The sequence below is a fragment of the Buceros rhinoceros genome, unplaced genomic scaffold (assembly GCF_000710305.1).
Source record: "Buceros rhinoceros silvestris isolate BGI_N320 unplaced genomic scaffold, ASM71030v1 scaffold17487, whole genome shotgun sequence".
NCBI classification, from domain to species: Eukaryota; Metazoa; Chordata; class Aves; order Bucerotiformes; family Bucerotidae; genus Buceros; species Buceros rhinoceros.
In genome coordinates this window covers 4,764-25,300 of record NW_010420612.1, presented here as the reverse complement: position 1 = coordinate 25,300, position 20,537 = coordinate 4,764, and the positions used below count along the sequence as shown (strand labels likewise).

The following is a 20,537-nucleotide window of genomic DNA, read 5'->3' as shown; positions in this document are numbered from 1 at the left end:
TTTTTTTTTTGCCTGTGTCATACAGAGTTACAGTGTCTGAGCTCTTCCTTCAGTCAGTGAGAGCTGCAAGCACAGCCCAGGGTCTGAGCAGCCCAGTTCTGAACTGGTCAGAACTCCATCGTAGGGGTCTTCCCAGAGCACAGCGTCAGCAGGGTTTGCCAACCACCTCTGAAGCACTGTTGGAAGTGGTCTGAGCATCCGAACTTGGCTAGAAGGACACCTCGCCCACTGCACCACCGCACGAGCCCATGAACACAGGGTGCGGTTTTCTGCCCCTCTGTCCAGCTCTGCTGCTGCTGGCTCCTGACGTTACCTGATATTGCTCACACAAAGCACTAAACCAGCCTCACTGCAGCCCTGCATGTCTTCATGGTCCCAAAAGACTCTCCAGGGATCTGAGGGTGGTGAGGTGAAAACACTGACTCTGCCCTGCTCCAGGCTGTATGAGAACTAGAGGAAGCTGCAGAATAAGAAGAGTAGCTCAGAAAGAGAGGAAAGGAGACTCAAAATGAGTTCTGCACACACTGAAGCTTTAGAACTTTTCTTCCAGCTCATCCTCAGCGAGCACGTGAAGCTCGGTCACTGTCGCTTGCTGGAGAAAGCAGCATGGGCTGCACAATAGCATAAAAAGGTGAGTGGACGAAAACAGCAGGAGGTAAAAGCAATTTGTAGAGCTATGTCAGGCACCAAAACCAGCACTTGGGCCCTCGGGGGCAGCCTGTGCCCTTCACCACTGCTCAGTCCACACAGAAGGAATTACACAACGTAGTGCACAAACACGAGCCACCTCGGTTGTCCAGTCCTGCAGTAAACTGGAGCCAGACCACTCTAGGCAACTCGGACCTACTCTGGGTTTTAAGACAGTGCTTGTGGCCAGGGGCAGGATCTGCCTGGACTGCCTGGACCTCATCAGCTTCCTCACGCTGCAGAAACCCTCAACGGCAAGACGGAAAGCATGCTTTAGACTTGCCCTTAGGTGCAAACATGAATCTGAAAAATAACTGGATTTTAGTTAAAAGAAACTTTGGCAACTATACAAGTTCACTTACATGAAAATCCAAGTGAAAAGATCTGCTGTAGCACTCCACTGCTTCCCCTTTCACCTCTCCCTGAAAATCAGCCTAACTCTGCACAACAGGAATTTAAAAGAAGACTCACTGAGCATAAGGGGAGAACAACGAGGACTGTCCTGTGGATCAGAATCGTGGGTCTTCCTCCTGTTTCAGGTGCTATGAACAGTCTTCCCAAGTCTTGGAGGGACAGAGGAGCCCCTCACACGCCACGAACACCTCACCCCTGGCACGCAGCGCCCACCCATGCTGGAGGTGTCACCTAGGGAGCAGGCTGGGGCCACCAAAGGGCTGGGTTGGGCACAGATGCCCAACGGTGTCCCGGGGAGGAACAACTGCGGGTTTAACAGAGAAATGCCTGCGACGCAAATAATAAAGTCTCACACTTATGAAGTCGTGATGCTGCCTCTTAATCTATGTACCCATTGTAGCCCTTTTCCTCTCCAACATCCTGGAGTTGTGTTGATGACATAGAAGCCCAGGCAGAACAGAAGTTACATCAGTGTGAAAGAAAAGCTGCTGGAAGGCGAAAAGGCAAATGCTGTGGAGATGACACGGTCTGGAGCGGAAGGAGAGTCCTGCGAGAAATGCCGGAAGAGCCGGGCAGCAGATCGTTCCAGACGCAGAGCAGTAACGAGCTGCAGAGCACCCTACATCTGAATGGTAAGTGCTGCGTTAAAAACACAGCACCTGCTTCACAGCAAGCGGATCTCCCTAAGTTACATTCACGCCGCCCTCATTAAATTTTGAAGCTAACTGCCCATTCTGGTATTTCTCTTGGCATTGTCCCACCTTGCCAGCACGTGCTTCCATCTGTTCTACCAAGAGACTGAGTTTTGGTCAGCTGTCTCCAGCGACGGTAAGCAGAATGTCTCCTCTTTGCTGGGTGCAGGTGGCTGGGCTGACAGAGGGCTGAAAGCTGTGTCTTGACCGCAGCCCGTCAGCTGGCTGGAGCTTCCCCAAGATGTTAACACCTCACCTCAAACACCGAGCTCGACCCATGATTATTTTGCCAGCAAATACTCTAAACTTAGGATTGCGTATTTGCAGCGCATTTGACTGCAAAGTAACTTGACAAGCGACCCGTTCGCAATAGTTACCTCACCAACTCAACTGTAAACACAAAACCCCTTCCTCAGGTGTGACCAAAGTGGTGACCCGGGCAGGGAAGACACAGAGGTCAGTACTCAGCCCTTCACACTGAACTACCGAAGAAATCAGCACTGCAACAAACGGCAAAGCACACCCTTACTCCAAGGGACGGTAATTCTGTGGCAGTCTAATGCCTGCAGAAGAGATTTTATTCTGCCATACCCGAACAAAGAGATCTCAGCTGTAGAGGGTCAGACGCGGAATGTCCACCAGGTTCACCAGCAGCTGCTGCTAACGCTTAGAGGTGGTGGTCTTTGTATCCCAGACACGGGTCAGAGGCGCAAGAAATCGTGTCAGCTGGTGTTTCACCAACACAACAAGCCTGTCCTTAACTGACTTTGTCAGGGCAGGGTTTAAAAATGAAAGAAGCGGGGTGGGGAAGCACCACGCGGCTTTGGCACAGTCCTAGTCGGGTATGAACAAGTGGGGCAGTTCTGAACGTGCCGTTTAGGCTCCTCTCTATGCAAAGAGAAAGGCTGGAAAGGCAGAACGTAAAGGTGAGGCTTATCCACGACGATCATTAGCGCTCTTTGGGGCACGCAGTTACGAACAGGGCCTTCACTGCTGAGCTGTACCAAGGGGTGTGGCGGGGCGATCTCACCTCTGTGGTCTTTCACACTTAACAGAAGGATGAAATATGCAGCCTACACTTTGCAAACACACATCAATCATCTGCCCCAAGTACAGGAAGATACTGAAGTTGTTATGATCTAGCTAAACACACACCGTTCCAGGTGCTTCACCCAAGTGCAGCCCTGCTTCCTGTTATTCCCAACAGCACCACGTTCCAGTTTTCCAAAACAAACGAGAGGCACATTCTGCTGTCAGTCCTCACCACTGAAAGTACAGACTGCAGCTGGAGCCGCCTACAGGCACTTCCTTTTTTATTCTGCAGCATGAAGCGCTTACAGAGAGATGCTTGTTTAAGACTCACTGGAGCGACACTTCAGGAGGTTCCCTACCACCACATCCTTTTAGCCGCTACTTCCCATCAGCCAAGTGGATAAACAGTTAAACTCTATCCTCTACATCAGGAATCAAAACATGAGAACACTTGGGAGCAAGAGTCAACAAAATACTTATCTTACTGATCACCACCTCATTTAGAGACATGCTGTCTCCTTCTGATAGAATCTGGGTCCAGCAGAGATTTACTCCCTTCTGTTCCCACCTGCTTTCAGAGCCCCTGGCACGGCCTGTAACTCTCTACTGACAGTTACCCTGCCAGCTTCTACCGGCAGGGATATCCTCTGATTGCTCTGCGTTCTTTAGAGTGCTCTCAAAGAAAGCCCGATAGGAATTTCAGGAGTCCAAGACAGCACCAAGCACGGGTTCCTTTCTGAGCGCTGCAGAGCTCTGGTTCTCCCGCATACCTTTCCCAGGATGTTTGTTTGATGTGCTCTAACATTAACTGCCCAGTCTTCTGTTTAAAAATTAATCCTAGGAAATGCAAGAGGAGGGAAGAAAAGGACTATAAACACACATGCAGGAGAAAAAAAAACCCACCACACAACGGGCCTATTCATCCTCGACTGGATCTCATATTCTACCACATCAGACTGGGCTAATCAAGAGCAGGAGTTCATGGTACCTTCTTCTCTTCGCCACGTACGGAGAACTACAAAGCTTTCTTTCACAAGTGACAGCTAGTCAATGTTAAAGAAGTCTGCTACGTCCTGCAAGGAGAAACTGCCAAACCAAGATGATTTCCTTACTCCTTGCGAAGCTGTCACTGGTGTCCTCTGTACCCAGGGGCTCGGGCACAAAGCCAGTGGCTCACGTCAGCCTAGAGCTTACCCATCAGCAGCCTGCTGCATTGTCAGCATTCCAGCCATCAGAGCACCCTCCAAGGTTTTCGCAATTCGTTTACCCTCCCTGGCCTCCCATGGAATCCCAGAGCTGTGGCAGTAAGGACAGTTCTGCCTTCTCCTTCTGCCCCTCTCCCCCCAGGCTACACACACACTAATCTGTCTCTGACCCGACCTCACAACAGTCAAAGATTCTCGTACTTCTAGTCCTCCACAAAACCAGACTTCCACCACCCTTCGCCACCAAGGGAAAGCAGAGGATGTGCAGCCGCCACATCCTTGCTGAGCAGAGATCCGCTGTGGAACACTTGTCCAGCGCCGTCCAATACCAATACCCTCCCCCACGCGACTCCCAACATTTCAGGAAAACCTCGTAGGTGTAGAGATGGACTTACGTATTGCACACTGCCATGGTCTGACACGACTCTCCTGTACAGAACTCTGAGATTGTACTATACTGTAAGTTGATGTGGTGGAAGAAAGTTGTTGCTGAAAAATAAACACAAAGGAAAGAAATTCAGTAGTGAAACACTTACAAACCCCCGTGATCCCCCAAGCACTTAATTAAACAGAGCAGCTGAAGCGACCTCAGAGTCCTGAGCTTGCACACGAATTTAAACATGATTTAGCTAAATGAGCCTAAAGACGAACTGCAAAATGAAGAGGCAGATAGAATGAAAGCTCTTGTCTTGGTTGAAGATGAAAGCGCCATGACGCATCAGCTCTTAGTACTCACTAAGTGGCAAGACTGGAAGGTGTCTCTGTCATCAGCCTCACCTTTACTGCAGGGGGCTCTGCTGCAAGCTGAAGGCAAACGATTTGCCATTGAAGTCAGACTTAGTGTGTACTAGTGGCTAGAGAACAGCACAAATAGTTCCCATCACAGACCTTCTTTTAAAAAACCAGCACGAAAACTAGCACACATCTGCTTCTAAAAAATCTCCTGAGATAACGTAACATCTTAACACTCCTCAGGGAGCACCTCTCTTCTTCTTAGAGAGTCTCTACAAAGGTGCAGTTTAAGGAGGTTTTTTGCTACAACCACATCCTGTTGGAAACATAAACAAGGCTGGGTCAGAGGCGCAGGTTCGGACTGGCCGGTGAAGCAGGAGCACAGGGAAGGGCTGTAAATCACAACTGGGATGCACAGACACAGCATCCAGTCACAGGGGTCAGCTACGTCTCTGAGCTCCAGCCTGACTACAGTCTGAATTCAGTCATCCCACCAAAGGAGTGAGGAGAAATCCAACCAAAAGGCTTCAAAACTTCTGGCTTTAGGCACGACTTGCTTTATATACAGGTCTTAACCATGCTTCTGGGAGACCAACAGCTTGAGATAGAACTTGCTGAACCAGCCAGCATAGCCAACAGTCAAAGGGAATCTAATGGTGCTCAAAAGAGCAGCAAAATAACTGGCCCTCAGTGCCCCAGCGAGGCAGCTGGAAGGAGGAACGCACTGAGGCTTCCTCGCTGCTGAGCACAGTTGGTTTGTAGGCAGGACAGCTTAATTACTATCCCAGGTATAATGACACATTATGCAGCAAGCGTAAACAGTCATTGAGTGTTTCTCTAAGCTCTGAAAACAGCGAGAAGCAGCAGAGGGGCGCGGGCAGCAAGCGCAGCGCTGCATGGTCACCATACTCACTGTTGCTGGCTAGCCACTCGTTGAGGTCTATTTCTCGTGGTAACATCACGAGCTCCTTAAACTCGAAGTCAGTAATTCTGGATTTTGTGTATTCTGGCTCTAGGTAAAGTTTCTTCTCTTCGGGTGCTGGCTTTTTACCGTTCGGCTTTCCCTTGGACTTCCTGCAAGAGATCAAAGAGAGAGAAGAGAAAGGTTACCTTTGCTGTTGAACAGCTACAGAAAGCCCACAGGAGTTGTTTTATCCAAACTCCTGTTTGGTTTCTTCCTCTCCTGTTTTCAAGTAACATTGGAAGTTTTGAATGGCGTTAAGGATCTCGAGCCCAAGATGCTCCATCTCCACTGCCCTCGTGTCAGTTCAGATCACAAGCTACTAGAGAGCGACTGCCTCTCCTTATCCCTGCAAACAGTCATGACAGCAGCACAGCACCGCACCCGGAGGAGCTGCTCTGATGTGAGTATGGTGACGATCTGCTGCTGCACCCATTAACTGCCACCTCCAGAGCGGCGCCTGGGCCGGGGGTTCAGTAAGGACTCCCAAGGACGGCCGGTGGGTCACCACTTTGGTCTGCCAGGCTGAGAGATCAGACCCGCGTCTCTACAGGTCACAAATCCACCTCACAGAGGCAGCAGATCTGCATAATGGTGAGGGACAAGCACAGGAAGGCGACACTTGCTGTGCGCTGTCACATGAGAACAAGGAGGCGAGGCCAGGATTTTTGATGTCAGGTTTTCTAGGTTACAGAGGTTTTGAAGGATCTGTCACTAAATCCACCTTCAGAATGTCTCACTGTCCACACTGTCAGCACTGCAGTAGAGAGGGACTGAGATTCTACTTCCACAAGAGAGGAACGCTGTAACTTCCCACAACCCCGTCACCAGCGCTGCCACCGCGTGCTGCCCTGAACTCGCACCGCGTTCTCCAAATTCAGACTTCAGGAAGAGAAAAATCACTAAAAACTTGGTGACAGCAGCACGATACACACAGGCACCCCCCTGACACAAACCCCAGAAAGCGCTGTAGGAAGCGTCTCTGGTAGGGAAAAGATGGTCACGCTTTATTTCCGTATGTTAATGAGAAAGGTGGGTTTCACGGTCAAGAAAGAGGACGCCTGTGACACAGAACAGCTTTACGAATACACACAGTCTGAGAAGACACTAAAGCCAGTAAGTGGGAAGATTAATTTGGTACGTCACTACTCGCCACCTCCTTTCCACAGCAGTGCATTCCCTTTCAAACGAAGCCTGCAAGATTTGGCTCGTATGTGTGTTTAACGAAGAAACTGAGACTACTTCTCACAGCTGCTCCACAAAGGGATGGTTTAGGACACGTGAAGGCAGATGTTCCTCAGCACAAGGCTTGTAATACAGAGGCATTGCTCAGTTAGACCAGCAGCTCCTGGCTGTCAGCTACTATTCTTGTCTTCAAACCCCCACATCTGCTAGACCTCGTTTGAGTCTCACCACATACAAATAAGCTACGGGTAAGAAAGAGAAGTTCATGAACACAGAAACTACAGGAGGGCCTTAAAGGTGTTTAAAGAAGCTTATTCCTGGGCCTCAGACTTTAGATTTTTGCAGAACTTGAGGTGATACTCAAAGAAAAGGTAATAAAACGACAGTTTTGTTGGACAGTCTATAACCTGACTTTAGAGCAGACGAAGCAACACGTCTGACCTCTTCCTTCTGCAGGAACACCACGTTAAGACTTGAAACTACCTTACCCTGACAGTCAGCAGCAAAAATCCAGTTCAAACTATGCACTTGGCCCTGAGCTAGTGAAAAATACTCCAGGCTACTGATTTGCTTAATTCCCAGTGCAGGCTGCCTTCCTCCTGTGCTGCTGAAACCAAGCCCAGCACACTCCACACCGCACCTGAGACCTGCTGGGCCTCTGACAGACAACGGAAGGGCTACTCAGAAGACACTCTTTAGGGTTTTTTCCAGCTGGTTGGGTTTAGTGGGTTTGGGGTTTGATTGAGGCAGGGGGCAGCAGGATTCAGGCATTCAAGGGCAAGATAATTTTTTAAAGAAAATTATAGTTCCAGTAACAACCATGCAGAAAATAACCTTCAGCTTCAGAGACTGGTTCGACAAACCACACGAACCACACTCAAGGAGAAAAGTTATCAGTGAGAAGCAGTTGGATAGAACAGGGCTTGTGTCTTTGCTTTACTTCAGGACACTTAAACCAAGGGCCCCGGGTTAGGGCTGTGCCACGTCAGCTACGAGCTGTCTTCTGAGAGGAGGAGGGGGGAGAGAGATGAAGAGGTCAAAGACAGTCTGTCTCAGAGCCAGGCTGTGGAGGGAAACCACAGAAGGGAGAGAAGGAAGCCAGAAACAGGAGGCTGAGGTAAGCCTTCCACCGAAGAGAACCGGGTGCTGCGTACCTCCTTTGCACTGCAGCACCTTCTCCCCATTCCGAGAAAAGAAACAAAATATCAACACTAAATATATTTCACAAGTTTGCTAATGCAAACAACTCTATGATGTCCTTTTACAAAATCCAACCCCCCTCATTTCCACACAACATCAGTGCAGTTGCTTCATGTCTTCTCAAGAGATCGTGTAAATCTTTCCACAACTGCCCTGCGCTGGAACTGGAGCACTTCAGACAGAAGCTTCCTGAACGAACCCACGCTCTGCCCCTTCCCAAAGCTTTGGCTCCGTCTAAGAATTAACCTGACTCATGGGTGTCATCACTGAGCCTGGAAAATGCCCCCAATCGCTCTATCAAAGGGTTTATTCACAGCACTGAAACCTGACCGTCAAATCACCACGTGCAGCACAAACACCTCTTTAACCTTGGGCAGCTGCTGAGCGCTAAGCCAGACCACAGGGCCTGTTGCTGCCAGCAGATTTCCAGGACCTGCATGCAGTGCAGCTGGGACACTACACAGCCCAGATACCGTGAAGTCCAAACTAAAGGAAATTCTAGTCTTAAAACCACCGAGTTTTGAACCAGCCCATGCAACACCCCCTCAGTTAGGCAGAGCTTCAGTTATAAAGTCAGACTCGCTCGTATTAACTGAGTCATGCTCAGCCTAGGCTGCAGAACGGCAGGTTTAGTTCCGGAACTGTCAGTGCAGGTCGATACTAAACCATCTTCTTACAGACTTGAAAGCTGCAGCATACAGCAGTACGGAGAAACAGTTGCAGAAGCATGATAATGTATGATTCAGCATCAACAACAAATAACAGTTCCACATCCTAGACAAACCAGGGCTCCTACGTTTGCAGTTACCAAACGGCATGAAGTTCATCAGTCGGCTTCCTCCCTGCTGCTCTCCCCTGCCTCCGAGTTCGCTGGTGTTGCACCACCGTCCACCTGGAGCCAACGCCAAACGCGCAAAGCGAAGCATCTGTTAGTTCCTTTGGTGAGAGCTGTTCACGCTCCAGATGCCTGCCTTGATTTTTCGGTTTATGTGGAAAGTGCACAAACACAACGAATGATGCGCAGCCGTTTCTGAGATGTCCCAAAACACCCTTCCAAAGTGTTCACCGAGTGACGACTACAGCAGCGAGCACGCAGCAACAGCTTGGTCAGCCGGCTTTCAATGAGCGGAAAAGTGACGAGAACAGTGGAGTTCTGTTGAGGAAACACCAAAATCCATCACCTGTAGACAGTTATTTACTGGAAAGCATAACTGAATGTCACCTAAGGCCACAGGAAGGGCAACACCTTTCAAACACCGTTACAGGAACCTAAACCAAACCAAAGTCCTGATTCATGTTTACCTGCGCCTGTCCCAAAAAATAAGCAAATTCTGATAAATGTGTCTCAACGCGTCCCTGTCAGCTCACCCACATCTCCAAAGCAGCTGGGACAGCTGCCACACAGTGGTTTGGTGAGGGTCTGGCAAGAGGTCGGAGCAAAACCTCTTTATTGATGCTTAGTTACTAATTAAGGAAAGAAAGAACGTTAAGGAGTCCAAGGAAACAGCTCTCAGCGGTGCTTACTGCCAGGCAAACCAGAGTGCAAACTAATCCTTCCAAGAACTCCCAGGAGAAGTTTGTGTTTGGTTGGGGTTAGGCACTCAGCTGAGTACGATGCCACAGGCCAAGTCGCACCCACAAATACGCTCCAGAGAGGCAAAAGTGATGGGAGATGGCAGAAGAGAGGCCACTCGTCTCAAGTCCCAGAAGAAGGTTCAGCAAACTGGCTGGAGCTGGAGACCCTACGCTCACTACTGCATCTCACAGGGATTCCACAGCCAGCCCGTGTGCAGCTGAGCAGACAGAGCAGCTGGGGGAGTGCCTGGATGTCACTGCAGGAAGAGCTGCAAGAGACACTCCACCAAGTGACAGGCCACTGGGCTGTGATTTTTTTTCCCCAGTTTAACTGCGTGAAACCGCCAGTTTCCCAGCTTGTTTGCTTACCCCATCTCAGTTAATAAAGATCCTCCTCTAATCTCTCTCTCTCATTTCCTTCTTGATCAGATGCCCAGTATTTTCTTGGTTTAAAAAAAGCCACACTTTGGAGCATCTTCAAAGCCCCATCCAGGTATTAATTAAGTTTTAAAATGATTTGAGGGAAGTATTATGCCCATTCCACAGCAGAAACAGGCTGTTAGATTCCGATTTATTCATGGTACGAATACTAAAGACGTGCTTCGGTCTACAGCGGTAAGTTTGTTGGGAAAGCAGCACTCATGAAGCAACCTGCCTGAGCCGAAGAGGTATCACAGGTGCAGCACCCACCGTGCGGACACGCTTCATGACCAGACATAGTTCACATCACACTGGAGCTGTAATAATTCCTCGCTGTCTCCAGCACTTTCTTATGCTGCATCCGAAACTGGAATCTCTTCAAGGACAATTGATGCTTCACCCACCGTCTCCAACCCTCCACACCCAACTAACTACCCTGGGGGAGAGCAGCTGTTTAACTTTTCTTTTTTAAATACAAGTACTCGGTGGCTTTTCCCTTTTTCACGTGGCATATTAAAGCGGTTTTAGTACCAGACAGAAGAATAACTTTAGAAAGTCAGGACTTTTATTGAAAAGCCCTGCAGCGGTGAGGAGCAGAGATGCAGGCAAAACTCCAATCACTTTGTGCCCTCCAGATCATGCCCCAGTTTCAGGTTCCAGCCCAGTCTCCAACACCCTGATTTCCATTTGAGAATTGACAGAACAGGTCCAACAGGCCTTACGTGGCAAATCTACCTCCCCCTTCGCAACCTTCACAACTCACAAGCCAGCTCAAGTCTGCGGGGATGAAAATCACCACAGATTGCAAACCTTTTAGGACAAAGATTATAATTTTGAGATTAATAGTATTTATTTTTTTTAGTAACTGACCCTATTTCTTACCCAAGGTTAACTGGCAGGATCCTAGTGATCCCCAGCAAAATTAGGAGGGTGCATCTCTCGACTGTTGACAGTCCAGCCGTGTCCAGTCAGTGCTGCTGAGAGGCGAGTGGAAGCACCACGGCTCACATCAACACGTGTAAGTCACGAAGATGCCAAAGAAATGTCACCAAGAGATATTTGAAAAGTCACTTGAGGTTTCAGAGGTTATTTTCAAGTAACATAGCTCTGGCTTTATAATATGTATAGTTCACAATCTGGAAAATTTGAGGGTTGAAATGTTACATTCCCAACGAAAACATTTCTGTGGAACACTGACAGTCTCCAGCAGCACCACCATACCCTACCTCAGCCAGGTGTACCACGACACTCCTGACCTACTCCATCTCCCACACTATCTTGGCCTTTGATTTTCACCCTGTAATTTTTTCCTTTCTTTTTGAAGTGTTGTGTTCTAAAACATCCTCCACTGATGGAGTATTACAGCAAAGTGCTCCTGCCAAAATCTACTTTCTTGGTAATGCCAGGATGGGGGTCAGCTTCTTGAAACACAGAATTAGAGAGGCAGGAAAAGCCAACGTTTAACCGTGTCTTTTAGGCCAATCTTTATGAACACTTCCATACTTTTATATTCCCAGCGAATAAGGCTGAATTCAAAATTTTCAGTTTAGCTTCTCTCCTCTTCCCCTTCTTCGGGGTCAGGACTCAGATGGGATGCGAGTGGAACAGAAAAGGGAACCGAACACATTAAGGTAAAAAAATGCAATATGCAAGTTCTTTCCTTCCAACATACTCCCTCTGCAGAGGGGAAAACCCGAAGGTTTCAGCCACCCACCCAAGGCTATGGCTTTGTAAGGTAACGCCAGGTGAGCTGCCCAGAGTTACCCGTCACCCTTCTGGTTTTTCTGCGGCGCTTTACTGGAAAGACATGATCAATTAATTTCCGGGTAGAAACTTTCTGCGTTAAGTAGGGGAATCCTGAAGCCACTCACAGCAGGAAGGAAACAGTTTTATGAGCTAAAATTTATGTGTCCTAGTGACTAACTCCCACCAAGCACAACGAAGCAGCGGGTTGTGCCAGTTTTCACAGGACAGGAACAGCTTCGTCAGGGCTCTCCAGTTCCCTACCCCACAGTCCCTTCCCCTCAGTTCAGTACAAGCGAGTGGAAGCTTAGAGGTACCTGGCAACTTAAAAATCACTTCTTGGTAATTCGGTGTTTCTATTTATAGAGCATGCAAGAAAAGAGGAATAACAAGCTCCATCTGAGTATCAGTGGAGCTGCCCTTCCTTAGAGAAAAAGCAAGAGACAAGATCTGCAGTTCCCTCTTCAAAACTGCACGAGATTAGTATCTCTGCGGAGCTTTTTCTGCAATCCCCTGTCCTGTTATAACCCAGGTCACTGTTAAGCCTTCAGCTGAGAATGCACACAAATCCTGGGTGGACAACCACTTGTTCAGGAGTGGGAAAGGAGAGGACATGGCACGGGAAGGGAAGTGGCGTGTGGGACTGGAAAGCCCTGATCCCAGTGCGGTGTACCGTACCGATGTTCATGGATTGCTGTGCTCAGACTGTTTCTCCAGGGCCTGAGGGAGGGAAGGAGACAAAGCTTTTTAAGACAGTCTCCATTCCAATCTCCTCTCGCCCCAGGTCTCGGACAGACCCCTCTGACCTCAGTTTCATTCCTCCACTTTCCTGCCCTGGTTAGCTCCAGGGCTCGGGCGCTGCACAGGTCTAAGGGGGCTGCGCAGAATAAAATGTCTTTGGCAGCATTACTGGCCCCGCTTCTTCATTTTTGTTCTGTTTTTAAAAGTTACTAATAGTTTATTTAAGAGGAGGAGGAAAGAAGAATGTACCCCACATGCCAGGGAAACTTTGTCTTCTGGATTCTCAGAGTGGCTCTTCGCCTTAAAAGGGAATCTTTGCTTGGCCTCCGGATGCTCGGCTGTAAACGCTCGGTGCCAAGGCATGGCAGGCATGTTAAGGATGACAAGTGCCACAACGTAACTTCATAATGCTGCTTCTCAACAGAAAGCCCGTAACATTCTGCAGGGCCAAACTGAGTTTCGGTTTGGTGGCAGCTGGTGCTGCTGGCAAAGCAAGGAGAACATGGGGCACCTCCACACGCTACGTCTCTAGTACATCAGGCCTTTTGTTCCCTGTTTAGGACTCCCCACCCACCTGCTGCTGCAGGGTCTGGAGCACAAGTGTGCTAAGGAGCAGCTGAGGGACCTGGGGGTGTTCAGCCTGGAGAAAAGGAGGCTCAGGGGAGACATTCTGGCTCTTGCCAACTCCCTGAAAGGAGGCTGGAACAAGGTGGGGGTCAGTCTCTTCTCCCAAGGAACAAGCCACAGGACAAGAGGAAACGGCCTCAAGTTGCACCAGGGGAGGTTTAGGTTGGACCTGAGGAACAATTTCTTCCCCATTGGGGTTGTCCAGGGCTGGCCCAGACTGCCCAGGGCAGTGGTGGAGTCCCCATCCCTGGAGGGGTTGCCCAGCCATGTGGAGCTGGTGCTGAGGGACAGGGGGCAGTGGGGGACTTGGCAGTGTTACAGCTGGACTCAGTGATCTTAAGGGTCTTTTCCAACCTAAACTACTCTATGGTTCTCCTCCCTTGCCTGCCCCCTCCCAGCACTAGCTCAGTGTTTGCTGGACTATGTGCCCATTGTGGCACGTCAGCTGCACATTAACCACCTCTTGAAGCACTGTGCTGAAACTCCCAGGTATTTGCTGGTGGCCAGGTACCACTGCAGCTCCCTCTCTTCTGCTCAGGATCCTCCCTCTTCCCTCACCACGGCTCTGGGAAGAACAGCTACAGGGGCAAGGCCAGGCATGTGAACAGCCCCATTAATGCTAAAAAAATGCCCAGTGCATTTTTGTGGTAAAACGCTCTGGACTAGAGTTCCCCTGGGCAAACCTGCCAGAACTCCTCCTCCAGGCTGAGGGGAGGTGTCCAGCCTCTCCAGCTGCCTTCAGGGAGGGTCTCCTGACTGTATAATCCTAGTACTGGTCCAGACTGCCCTCCAGATAACACACCTGGGAGGGGCTGAGCCCCAGCAACACCAGGGAAGTGACGTCAGATAGGAGATAAATAGATTATTTATTTCTAGGAGCCTGTGACGCAATTTAAAACGAACATTCACTAGTGGAAACAGAAAATCACCCAAGCAAACACGCTGTTGCTCTTCATTTTGAAATGTTCTCCTTCACCCTCGTGCCAAAAAGCCCTCACATATCCAAACCAGGAGGTGCCAGCAGGAAGCCTCAGCAAGATTCTTTTCCTAAGTGATTTACTACAGCCCAGAGTTTTGGTAATATGGGGATTAGGAAAGACAAAGGACACAAATCTTTCCTAATGTTTATTTTCAAGAGCTCTGCGTGGAGCCAAATTAGGTCTGTGCTGAGAGAGATTCAGTAGGTCACGGATGAACAGTGTTGCAACAGTTAATTTATCCAATGCTTCAAACAAACCATAGAGCAGAACCCTGCGTCACTGTCCTGAGCCTGCGACAGACACGGGGTGGTGGCTCATGGGTTTGGTTTTGTTCTGACGTCTCCAGTTGTAGGCGAACTCTGGCTGGCTGACAAAGGAAGCCAAAAACTGAGCAGAAAAGGGCAAATCCCTCCCTGAGGAGGTGTCTCATGGCATATTCTCCCCTGTTTGCGGCGACTCCTCTCCTGCAACAGTGGTGTCGAAGTGCAGGCACCAAGGGACCGAAGGGGCCACACCACGCTCTCTCCCCAGTGCACCTCTGCCCAGCCATTCATCAGCTGAAAATACAGGCTGGAGCTCTGCGTTCCGGGGTCTGTCTCCTTGTCATGCAGCTCATTTCAATCCCCAGGCACAAGCTTCCAAACCCACCAGGACCACACACAATGCCAGGGTAAGGATGTTCCTCTACCCTTGCCTCCCTTTGCGGGAAAATGTCATTTTTGAGGAAATGTCATTCCTCATCATCCACTGCTGCTAAATATACCCCAGCCTACAGCTCCAGCAGGAGCAGGATTCATTTCACCTCACCACGGGTATGTTCATATCTGCACTGGCTCTCCAAGGACCTTCTAAAGTCAGCAGAGAGGAATAGTTTTTTTTCCTCTATGTTGGAACACACTTCAGTTCAAGGCAGTGATCTAGAGTACACCTTAAATTTCTTTAATTAAAACACCCAGCAAAGGAGCAAAGTGGCTCTCAGCTGCAAGCAGGCGATGGCAGAGATACCGACCCCGGTTCTGTGCCAGATGCCGCAGAGTACAAAGCTGTGAGAACAAGTCACCTGCACCACGACAAGAAAGCAAGTAATTTCTGGGGTGGTTTTTAACACCTTTTACATGTCAGGGAAGGCAAATTTAGGCCTGTCAGGTTTATTATTACAATATGCAGAATAGTGGTTTTGCGCCACATGATTTGAAATTCTGGAGACCAGAAAAACTGCCTCCCAAGAACGAGGAAAAACTACAAAGAACACAACTGGCAAAAAGAAGTCTGTATTTCTCTTACGGTTTTAGATTCTGCAAATCGAAAGAAAATGTCAATGTACAGTAGTAAAAAGAACACAGAAACTTCTTAATGAACATATCTGTTCCCTGTGTGTCTTCAGACACGTCTATCAACACACAGAGGGACTGGTTTATTTATTTATTTATCATCCTGTAATCTTCTGCTGGGCAAGCTCAGAGTTATTTTGACTTTTGCATCCCGATTAAACTCAAGCCCTGGCAGCAGCTGCTTCCCCTGGTTACTGGGATACAGCCCAGTTATCTCTGGAGAAGAGCGCATGCAGTACGCGCTGGTCCTTCTCGGCGGGGAGGGAGTTCATCCCCAGAGCACAGAAACCACTGGAGACACCGGCATCTTCCAGCCCTTGTGAAGTCCATCGTGCTGGCAGATTGCAAAGTGATCTTTTTATTTCTAAACAGAGCAAATTTGATTTGGAAACCTCACGGCCTCGGAAACGTGGGATTTCACAACATCGCTTGCACAGAGTTGCTTTTCAGGACAGAACTGTGGTTTAATTGCTGGAATATTTCACCATGGCAACCTGGCTTCAGCCGTCAGACCTCTTGCTGTATAGCCCAAGATACACAAACAGGGACACACAGGCAGTCTGCCCTGCTCAGGGCGCAGACAGGTTTGTCTTTGTACCAAGGGGTTTAGTTTCCTCGCTGCCTTTTTGCCTTGTAAGCTCTCTTTGTACAATGAAAAACATTCATCTAACACCAACTGGTTTTCAGTCCTACTGTAGCCTAAGGAAAACCTGCAGCAAGGAAACACATTAGATCTGCCGGCCAAGCTTGCCACCTTCCCCGCAAACCAGGTTTTGGAAGGCGTCTGACACCCGCTCCCAGAGTCTCTGCTCTCAATGGGTATTTTTCAACATGGTGCAACACGCCAGCTCACAGCCGAGCTCAGTCACAGTGGCCGTGTCTCTCCTCGGCTCCCCAGAAGCACAGAACGGGAAAGGACTGGCTTTTTGGCTTCCAGCAGAACCAGGCAAATTACAGCTATTTAGGCAGAAAATGGGTCTTACATGGGAAGAGTAAGTTAGTTATTTCTACTGGGGAGAGCAAAAACAATCTCATCACCTCTCTGATGCCAGAGTTCCACCTTTGAAGGCATCCCCTCCGTGTACTCACACGGTAGACTGGACTTCAACAGCCGAGTCCTTCACATCAACACCGTCTGGTTTACAGCTCAAAAATGTGGTTTAATAGGACAGGAAAGTGCCGGGGCACACCACAACTGAGAGCGTACACAGAAACACGGGTTACAAGGTACCTGCTTCGACCGCCTTGGTTTTTATGTGGGAGCTCCAGCAAACAATATACACTCAACTGGACACAGAGCTTGGAAAAAAACAAATGGAAATTGTTTTCACTATCCATAAGCAATTTTGCATGCCAGAACCTGTGAACTCACTTTAAAGCACTTGTATGTGCACACACTTGTGTCTCTTGGTGTATCGAGATGCAGGGCTGTAATTCCATGTCCTACCCAGTCATTAGTTATTGAACAGGTTGGGCAAAGAAATACCCACGTGAAGCTGCAGCCCCACCTGAAAGATTCATCCACTGTATCAAGGGCCACAAACCCATCTCTACACTTCAAATTAACTACAGCATGTTAACTGAGAAGGGTATTTATTTAGAGATGACCATGGGTCATGGTCCGTTCTCTCTCAATGGCAGCTGTGAAGATCAAAAACGGCCTTTTATATTTTATTTTCATATTTTGGCTTTAATTTAAACCCAAGTTAGCTCAGGGTGGTCCCACCTCTCCAGGCAGGCTTTAGATCAGACCCTGTGAGGAGAAACAGTGCCTTTCAGTCTCGTTAAACAAAAACCCTGAAATCCATAGTTAGAAGGCTTAAACTGTGTTTCCCCACAGGGTAAGAAAGAGTTGAAGGTAAAAGGAATCAAAGCCTTATCTTAATTAGGTAACTTTCATTAACAGATGATATGTACAAAGCATTCACTATCTAACCATGTAGTTATATTTTAAACAAAGGCTGCAGTGCTCCCCTCAGTCTGGTCATCAGTAGCACACCCCGGGTTCAGTATTTCCTAGAAAACAGCACTTTTGAGTTTTGCTTTTTGTAGACAGAGGAAGAAAAACCCAGTTAAAATACAAACTCTATGGAATCATGGACCAAAGCAAAGAATATTTGCATGACTGATTGAAAAAAGTAGTAGGGTGGAGAATAGTTTAATTACCAGTACAGTTAGATCAGCCACTGTTAATTAGTGCATGAGACAGCAGTGATTCCCAACCCTAATTTACTACTTTTCACTCCAAGGGAGACCGAAAAGCTAGCAGCACCTTTTACAGATATGTACTGATCCAGTTGCAATCAGAACGCCCCACCAAAACACTGATTTTCAAGAAAAAAACAAAAAACAAAAACCAACGAGTTTGTATGCTGAAAAACAACAGAAAAGTAAGTATTTCAGGTGAGACAGTTTCCCCTGTGTCCCATACAGATGGTGGTCTCAACACCCCCGCTTTATCTTTTCCCCGGACAGGTTTGTTCTGAAGAAATATGCAGTCACACCAACACCGAGGACTTTGTATAATGAAGAATCAGCAAAAACCCACATCTCTCACAATTTCCTTTCCCGTCTTGCCAAACGCGTGCTGCCGAGAGTCAGCACTGGCCCCTGTAAGGCTTTCGTGTTCCGACTCGGGGATTTGTGCTCCCGCTGGACTGAAGAGCGGATCTGGGTGCGTGTCTGGGGGTGAGCGGAGCTACCCAATGTCAGCTCTCCTGTGTGGGCATTTTTATCAACCCCCACGAGCAAAGCCGAGCCTTCTCCCTTCGCCAACTCCATGCACATTGTATGGTGCGGGCATTAATTTTTTCAGCTATTAAGCTGTCCTGAGAGTTTCAATATTCTGTCACTATCCACCTTTCCAAGGACAGCTGCACTCACTGCTGATTCTTCCTTTCTTTAAAAATAGAAGGACTTACACAGACATCCACAATGTTCCTTCCACCTGGGGAGCATCTGCTACCACCACCCCCTGCTGTCCGAGCAAAAGCACTTCTACATTTATTTCAGTACCAGACAGAAACGAAGACGGAAAATTAACAGAGCAGCATTTTCTGACCAGCTCAACCAGCCAAGCATGAGTGTTAATGGGGTCCATTAACCCAAGAAAAAAACAAGGTTTTTAGTTCAGAAAGCTGTAACAAAGGGTTAATCCATCTATGATACCCTTCTCTTTCCAGAGACTCGGTGCTGGCAGCTCTTAAAAGCAACATCTCATCTTCTCTAACAGCAATTTCCTGAAATCTCAGTTAAGACTCTTTTGAACCCCACAGCACCAGGGATTAAGGAAAAGGATTAGAAAATCCCCCTCAAGAAAAGCACACTTCATCTAACTCCGCTTTGGTGCGGTCACAGAGCAAGATGTATGACAGGGGAACTGAGAAATTCTGTCTTAGTCATCTTAGAGATGGGGCAACAACCGAGGGGAGACCGCAGTCCCAGCATCACTCCTCTGCCGCAAAGACCACCCAGAGCCAAAGAAAAAAGCTCTTCTAGAGAGGATGAGGGGTTTTTTTCCCCTCCTACAAACCTACTTGGTAAAGACCATGGGGTGCACAGATGGCTTGAAACACCAGAGAACAGCAGTACCTGTATTGGGCAATTTCTGTCTCTGGATAGAAATCAAGTGTGAAATGGATACTGTCTCCATAAAGAAGAGCACCAGGAACACGGGCTATCACAACACAGGAAGCAAAGAGACAAACCAGGAATGGGAGGCAGCTCCCAGAAGAATGAATGTTGCACGCTCCCACTCTGCGTTCTATATAAACTGATATGATCTTCCAGGCAGAAACAAACAGCTAAAAACTGGAGCAAATTCTATCATGAATCAGACACACCCCAAGGAAACAAGATGAAAAAAGGGTGAATAACTTCAGAAGCTTGAGATTGTGATCAAATCTATTCTTCTTGAAGTGTCCGGGGGGGATCTTCAGAAAAAACGCAGCATCCTTCTGCCCCTAAACCAGAGGAAAACGCTGTGGAACCTCAGGCACGTGCCCTTCCTGTATAGCTCTGGAGACACCTTATTTCAACACAGAGGAGTTTCAGCAGTCCTCTCCCTCTGGCTACCACTGCGCAGGATGTAGAACACGTAACCAAAACACGGCTCCATGCTGTAAATACCTCTGAAGAAAGACACCAGCTTCTTCATTAAGTTAATACCTTGTACCTGGTTCATCGACTTCCATAAACGCACCAGCGTCATGACACTGCTGCAGACGAGCATCCCAGTGAAGCGAAGGAGTGCATGGCTCCCTGGACCGCCAGCGAGACACAGCATCTGCCCAGAGCACAGCTGCAAGTCCTGAGCTCCAGAGGCAGACCAAGCTGTGACATGGCTCCGGCAGAAGTATCGGACAGCTGACGGAGGGGCTGAACATCAGGCAGAGCACTACAAGTTTTGCAGCCACAATCAGAAGAGACTTTGCTACCTGCTGTGGAACACCCACCTGCAGAAGCAGGGAGAGCCACCCCTGGAGAAGACTCATCCCAGCCAGACAAGACCCCCAGGCTGCCTGTGCCACTCAGGCCTACCTCTGTCCCAAGGACAGGACACTCGTGTCAAAGGACAACCGCCACAGGAACACCTGCGCTTTCAAATGCGCAGAAGAGCTTCCACAAACCTCTCCTGCCCGGTCACTCTGTGCCAAAGCACAAGATGTTACGGTGCCCTAGTGCCACCGGTCATTTCCAAGCAGCTGGGCAACAGTCCCCAAAGGCTGTCATTGCTCAGGGAGTCAGCTCCTGGCACAGAATATCCAGCAAGACACAGCGTGACAATTAGTGATGTCAGTTGCCTTGAACCATAAACATTTTGAACTATTTTGGTACAATGGGAAGTTGTGGGAGGGAGAAAGAAAAAGAACAGGACAAAAGTAACTGACGTGGTTTGAAGAGCACTTTGCCTATAAGCCCCTTCCCTGCACACTGTCCTCTCGCCCTCCTCTGCTGCCTGTCCCCAGACTTTGGCATTAACCAGATCAGCTAATCTTAAAGGAGGCTCTTCC

General features: G+C 48.6%; 1 protein-coding gene across 1 annotated transcript in view; it reads right to left on the bottom strand.

The window, feature by feature from the left end:
* The window catches only part of MOB2 (MOB kinase activator 2), a 27,949-nt gene that overhangs the window by 2,749 nt on the left and 4,663 nt on the right, over positions 1-20,537 (bottom strand). The window contains exons 2-3 of the mRNA XM_010139370.1: positions 5,676-5,836; positions 4,426-4,519 (exon numbers count right to left, since the gene is read on the bottom strand). Coding sequence (XP_010137672.1) covers positions 4,426-4,519; positions 5,676-5,836 — 255 coding nt within the window. The remainder of the gene's footprint in view (positions 1-4,425; positions 4,520-5,675; positions 5,837-20,537) is intronic.